General features: G+C 38.7%; 1 protein-coding gene across 1 annotated transcript; it reads left to right on the top strand.

Annotated features, from left to right (window-relative positions):
• Positions 1 to 1,087: 1,087 nt before the first annotated feature.
• On the top strand, positions 1,088 to 6,832 carry LOC147859007 (uncharacterized). Its single transcript, XM_087326195.1, has 9 exons — positions 1,088 to 1,887; positions 2,308 to 2,506; positions 2,588 to 2,680; positions 2,775 to 2,903; positions 3,416 to 3,469; positions 3,559 to 3,633; positions 6,109 to 6,171; positions 6,284 to 6,405; positions 6,559 to 6,832. The coding sequence occupies exons 1-9, from the start codon at positions 1,157 to 1,159 to the stop codon at positions 6,662 to 6,664; spliced, it is 1,572 nt and encodes a 523-aa protein (XP_087182321.1). The 5' UTR covers positions 1,088 to 1,156; the 3' UTR covers positions 6,665 to 6,832.
• The last annotated feature ends 435 nt before the right edge of the window (positions 6,833 to 7,267 follow it).

Here is a 7,267-nt window from a genome sequence, read left to right as displayed (position 1 = left end):
AAAACAAGACCAATACACCACATACTCTTCCATAATCAATAAATTTTGAATTCCCTAAACCCACGGACTAAGACACCCATAATTTGTAAACCTAATTGACATATGGATTCTAATTCAGCCATAAAAACCAAACGAATACATCACAAACTCTTCTACAATCAATTATTTTTCATTTCCCTAAACCTTGATCTAAGAAACCTATAATTTATGAACCTAATCACCATATGGACTCCAATTCAACAATTAAAACAAGACAAATACATCATTTACTCTTCCATAGTCAATAATTTTCAAATTCCCTAAACCCTTGATCTAAGAAACCCACAAATTATGAACTTAATCATCGTATGAAATCTGATTAAGCAATAAAAACAAGACACATGCATCACATACTCTTCTACAGCCAATAATTTTTGAGTTCCCTAAACCCTCGGTCTTAGAAAACCCGAAAATGCACAGATAATCTACGTACCCGGAGAAGACAGTAGGAGCACAAATAGTGTTTTGAGAAGAAATGTGGTGAAGGGATAGTATTCTAAGCAGTTGCGCGGGATCAATTAAGGAGCAAACAGGGTTTGATCGGTGGTTGTTGGGGCTACGCTCTCTAAAATGTGTAGAGAAAACAAAATTTGGGGAAAATTTTTTTGTGTGTAAAAAGCCGTAAGTAAGCGGCTTGGTTAGATGCGCACATTTTTCCCTGAGAATCAAAAGTGCGCACTTAACCGAATGTTTACTGATATATATATCAGTATGTATACATACATATGATGATAATGATAGATTTTGTATATACATACGTACATGATACATATACATACATACATACATGATACATATACATACATACATTATACGTATACATACATACATACATACATACATACAGAGTGTGGATTTTTCACTCAATCAATCACACTATATCCTCAGCAGCAGCAGCAGCAGCAGCAGCAGGAGGAGGAGGAGGAGGCGGAGGAGGATATTCTCTTCCCTCCTTCCCTAATCACCAAATTTGAACTGAGCTTCCCTGTGTAAGTAAGAAGGAAGAAGGAAGAAGGCAGCCGACAGAGGAGATCAAATTTGAGGAGAGAGAGAGAGAGAGAGCGAGAATCTGTAGAGCTATGCAGAAAGAGGCAAGGTTCAGATCAACATAAAATATATGGCGTTTGCCTCCACCCATCATCATCATCATCATCATCATCATCATCATCATGGTGGGTACATTCATGCGGAGAATCCTTGCGATAGAGTCTTCCCCACCACGCTTCCGTCTCATAGATTCATCATCGTCGCCTGCTCTGTTAAAACTCAAGGGGAAAGGCTGATTCCACCTTCTTCATCCCCATTTCCATCTCCACTCACGCCTACTTTGGATGCTTGTTCATCAGCGAGGAGGAGGAGGAGCTATGGTTTTGGGCTGGAGAGAGACAGAGAGGCGCACATGCTTCCCATCCCGACCGAATCTCCATGGTTTCAGATGCTGACCGAGCTGCAGAGGTCTTTGCTGGAGACTCAATGGGCATCTGAAAGTGGTGAACAAGACATTTGTGTTTCTTCAGGCCGCAAATCGGCACGTGAACGCCGTCTTCTAAGCTCACGGAATCACAAAAGGAGGAACAAGAAGAAGAAGACGACGAAGAAGAAAGAGAATTTTGAAGACAGCAGTAATGAAGGCAACCAAGTAATGAACTCTTTGCCATTGACATCCTGTTCTAGGGTACGGCCACTTGTTTCTGGGGAGGGTGGACCGTCCACCTGGATAGACGCGGCTCTTGCTTCAGTCACAACCTTGGGTCTGAAAGGCACCAGAGAGCTGCTGACTAAAGAGGAGGAAATCATTCTTTCCAAGAAGCTGAAAGCAGGCTTGAACCTCAAGTCAGTAAGAACAAAGTAAGATTGCAGCGCGGTTTTGCTCATTTAGATAATGATAGGTTTGTAACGTGGATTGGATTATTACCTAATCCATCAATTATGACAAATTTAGCATGATAAATGATGGGCTTGGGTTTTGCAGTGAGGGGTGTAGTTGGCCAATGCCACCACTATCCTTAGGGAAAATAGAAAAATCCCACGGACCTACAAAGACCGTAGCTATATTTAGACTCGCTTTTACTTACTCGCCAATTCGGCCTTTGTCCAGCCTTATTTCAACTTTTTTATCCATTATCAACACATTAATTGTGGATATGCTCGTAACATTGTTACAGTTTAGGTCTTTGTGTTTCTAGTTTTTTCTTTCTGCTGAATGCATATCCTAGTTTCACTTTTCACATGTGCAATTTCTCAAATGGAAAGGGAGTTGGGTTGCAGGCTCACTCAAATCATTGGAAGTGAACCCTCTGATGGTGTATGGGCTTCAACTGTAAACATGTCCTTCATACAAGTGCAAGGTAAAATCTTGGAGGCGGACCGTGCACGAGACCAATTGTTGGTCTCAAATATGCGGCTTGTATTTTCTGTTGCAAATAAATATACTGGCCATGGATTGAGCTTTTCGGAGCTTGTACAGGTATAATGATATCAGCTTAGCCACTAGTTTGTATTTCGTTTTCCTTCTCTGCGTGTTTATAGCTATGTAATATATTCATAGGAAGGTGCTGTTGGGCTTATACGAGGACTGGAAAAGTTTGATCATACAAAAGGTTTCAGGTTGTCTACTTATGTGCACTGGTGGATTTGGCAAGTATGATTTTTGAACAGGTTTTTGTTGGCATTAGTTGGCTAATATTTTATGTGAGTCCTTGCTAATGATGGTCTGGCCCACCTTAATCTTACAGGGCATAACTCGTGCTTTAGCAGGGCAATCGAGGACTGTAAGATTGCCTGCACATATTCATAATAGGCTAGGTGTTATCAACAAGGCTGCTCAAGCATTGACAATGGATAGAAAACCTATTTCTGTAAAGGTATGTTTGGAAGTTTATTCTCTCTTTCAGAAATTGTGCTCTTGAGTTCAGGTAGTTAACTTAACATACTAGTTCTGAACTAAATAACAAGAGTTCCAATCAAAATAACCATTGTTTGATCATGTTGGCTTACGAATGTACAAGTAGCCTTTTTATTTGTTACCATTGGCCAAGGAAGGCAATGGTATTGTTTTCAACTGTTAGGTTTTGAAAAGGGGATTGACATTGCCATTTGCTTAGAGAAGCTATCAGTTAGCAGGCAAGATAAAATACTCTGAGGAACTTGTGCAAACTTGTGAAATGTATGCCAACCAATAATGTTCATATTTGGTTTGAACCCAAGAGAATCCTATGTCACAGCCAAAACTTCAAATCAGTGTTCTATATAGTTGATGAGTGCATTCCATGCTTCTGTAAGAATGGCTATTGATTTTTAAGGGGTTTAATAAAAGTATGTAAAAGGTCTTTCAGATTATGAAGGATAACATAAATCATTGTGGGGCACTGTGCAGAGTCTTTCCCATGCTGTAAACATGCCAGAGGAAACTGTGACTGTTGCATTAAAGGTAAATCCAATCTTGCTCTATGCTTAATGGGTTATAACCACTTCTGGTAATTTGTCAAGTTTGTATATATTTGTAATTTGTTCTCGCAGGCCACAAAAAGAATGTTATCCTTTGATAAAGCAAAGCGATGGGGACCATTTTGTTCTAAGGACACCTTGCATAGTGTATGTATGCCTTCCTTCAAGATCTAAGACAAATCTACGATTAACTTTGGTCTTAGCCATGTTCACTGCAAGGCCTCTATGCATACAGAACCTATGCTTCATATATAATAGCTTTTGCATTGTCAGATGAAAATATGCTGAAACTTTAACAGTGTCAACGTAAATGAGAAGCTATTATAGTTCTAAGTTTCCAATGGTTGGTTTTCCTCATGTTCTCCCAAGGCTTCTTCAATGAATACTTTTAGCTGGTCAATGCATAGGGTAAATAGAGTAGGTGATAGAGGACATCCTTGTTCACTCTCATGTTGCTCATGAACTCTCTTGAAAAGCCTATGTTTCTCTACAACCTGCATCTTACTTGCGAGTATAACCAGGCCACTATTGCTTTCATTTGTGTTGGCGAAGTTCCTCCAATGTTTCCTGTACCTTTGTCTTTCGGATTGTGTTGAAAGAGTTCCTGAAATCTATTAAAAACAAAGGTTGTCCTTTAGGTTGACCCTCCTCCATTATGACCCATAAATGACTGAGATGAACATTAGTGCTTTGTTTGGGCGGGAAGTTTGCTTGTTTAACAACTCTTTTGATGTCTTTTAAGCCCATTCTTTGGCTTCAAGTGATAGCTGGTGAACTGCTTTCTATTCCCCCCATGTATGTTTTGATCCAATCATCTTGGCAATCTTGACGAAAACTTGGGCTATTGCTTGATTTAATAATGCATGTATCCATTATTTCACCACTGGGCCAATCACATTTCTGCTGCCGTTCCATTTTGAATTTTTTTCACAGTTCTCATTACCTCATTCTCAAAAGCTTCTATGTGCATGAAGAGAAACATGTCAATCATGGATCTTTCATTCTTCATTTATAATTGTTCCATATATGCCTAGATTTCAGCTGAGTAGAACTGTCCTTTTGGGTTCCAGGAACTTTCCATTGATAGCTCTCCATGCCCCTTTGGCATCCTTTTTTGAAGATTTAATGGATTTTATGTCTCTTTATCATGTTCAGATTGTCTTTGTTTCTTTCCTTTGAGGTTGTTTGAATTCCTTTGGTACATTTGTCCATGCGCCTTTTGGTATATTCATAAGTGGCCTTTAGTTTGTGTTTGGCTGCCTTATACTCATCATCGAAATATACATTATGAGGTGGCCCTTTTACATCCCTCTTTATGCTAATACCCATCGTGCATCCTGTAGCTTTGCACAATGCATTTTTTCATGTTCAATATCATGTCTTGTGGTTACACTGGAACAATTCCTCTAATGTCTCAGCATAAGAAGTACATCCACCATCTAGAAGAGGTGGCCACTTGCACTCTTGTTATGCACCATATTCACCTTTTGTTTCGTTACATATTGTATAAATGCAATAACCAGTGCAAAAGAAGGAGAAAAAAGAGGGATGGACGCATGCTAGTTGGCAAGTGAACCTGGACGGACACTCGAAGGTCATATGCTGAACCCAGAGAGAAAGAAAGAAGAAAGAAAGATATATTAACGTCTTTTAAGAGACCAAAATGGCATATCAGACCAAACAAGCGAAAGCATGTGAAGTGTTGTCTCAATTGCTTCAAGGTTGTTTGCCATTTTCGTGGACATTGGGACTCATTGGCATGGTTGACATGGTATTGTGAATCATATCTGTCAAAAGGGATATTCTATTCTGTAATTCTCCTTGATGAGGAGAGATAGAAAAATGATAGAGAAGAGAAGAGGAAGAGAAAAGAATACTTCAATATACTATTAGGAAAACAATACAATCTTCTCGGACTCTAAAAAGAATAACCCCACCAAAGAACTATGTTAATCTCAATCACACTTGTCAATAATAGTCTTTCCTTCTTCTCTCTTTCTTCTACTAAGACTCCCTTCACTTCTTCTAGCCTTCTTATTCTTTCTCCCCCCTAATTGTGAAGAATACATTCCTATTTATAGGTTTTTAGTTGCGTTACTCTTGCTTTTTTCTTTTCTTTTCTTTCTTTTTACATATCCTCGAGTTTATGTGAGGTGTTTCTTTATATCACTATTTTTGCTTTGTCATCCCAAATCTATCATACAAGAAATCTCTCTTCATCAGCTTTCTTACGAATATTTTCTTTTGAAATTTGGATCTGAGATGAAGAAGTTATGAGCTTTTTTCTTTGCCTTGCTTTTTCTGCCTTTTTTCTGTGTCTTTTTTGTTGCTTTTTCTACATTTCAAAAACGCCTCCAACTTTATATCCCTTCAAGTTCCGTCGTCTTTTAACTCTTGAACCTTTCATATCGTGCTTTATTCTTATACACCTTAGCATCCAATGTATTTGCCATGGTCTTTTTTTACGAGCAAAAATTTACTTCACACTCCTCTTTGCAGTTGTTTAGGGAATTTTCATATCAGTGGCACACCCTTCTTTTTACACCTATTATGAATGTACTTATTTGTTGCGTGTTTGAAATGCAGTGAAGGCTTATCTCACTCTGTTTTCTGTTACATTAGTATGTTGCAGATACTCATCCTGAAAGCGACCCTTGGGTGCTGGTTGAGAAAAAAAGCATGAGAGTGAGTATTGTAGTACATTTTATATCATTTTTCATGCTTTGTTTATGGCCTGTTAGTACTGTACACATGAAAAATGGGTTAGTATTATGAAGCTGGCATTCTTTTGTGTCAGGAGGATGTGGATGATTTATTGGGTAAGATGCTGAATCAACGAGAGCGAGAGATTGTGCGGCTTCATTATGGGCTGGGCCATGCAGATGGGAAGGCACTGTCCCTCCGAAAGATCAGCCACAGGTAAATATACTAATCTGAACAAAAGCAGCAGCATTAGCAGCTACAATAAATCAAAGGAAAATGGGTCTGTATCTAAGAAAAAAACATCAATTGACACAATGCGGAAGTGCTATTTAATATATTCTGTTTCATTCTCTTTTGATATTTTCATAGGTTTGGGATCTCAAGGGAGCGAATCCGGCAGATAGAAGATTGTGCTATGCACAAGCTTGTTGCTGTTGGCCGCAAAATTGATTTTCATGCTCCTCTCACATGCTGATTCTCCTCACACACAATCATCACATGATATTCACATGATATTAACACCCTCCATTTCCAAGTACATCATCTTGTGAATGAGTGTGTGTGCGTGTTTCAGCACTAGTTATTTCTCATTGGAGCTATTAAAACTCAATCAAAGCTCATATAATCAATAAACTTTGATATCTATGTGATTTCTGCAATGAAACACCACCACGACAAAGGAGACAACTGAAAGAAGGATTACCGAGTCTCCTTAAGGCCAAGGTGGCCTATGGTGCCAAAACTCGGTACATAAAATGACAATTCCTTGGCCAGAAGATGAGCATCTTGTACCTAAATAATACAAAATGGTGATGCTCCCTTGTGAAATTACATCAATGGTGTACAGTGGAAAATGAAGCTCAAATCGGAAAATGGTTCAAACCCTAGGATCACTTAAAGAGTGATGAATACATCGAATGATGTTTTCGGGCTGTCACATTATCAGTTTTCACTAGCTGAAGAGGTAAAGCAGATGGGAAACACGTTCCTAATTTATCTTGGGGTGATTGTAGGTATTTATTATAGTAAAATTGTGTATCTAGCTCACATATCTCATAGCTTGTAGCATTTATTTCCC

Source organism: Azolla caroliniana, unplaced genomic scaffold (genome assembly GCF_043228905.1).
Source record: "Azolla caroliniana isolate FFs.n. ecotype wild unplaced genomic scaffold, voAzoCaro1.0.p SCAF_10, whole genome shotgun sequence".
Lineage (NCBI taxonomy): Eukaryota > Viridiplantae > Streptophyta > Polypodiopsida > Salviniales > Salviniaceae > Azolla > Azolla caroliniana.
The sequence above is the reverse complement of the archived record's forward strand: the minus strand, read 5'-3'. Positions and strand labels throughout refer to the sequence as shown.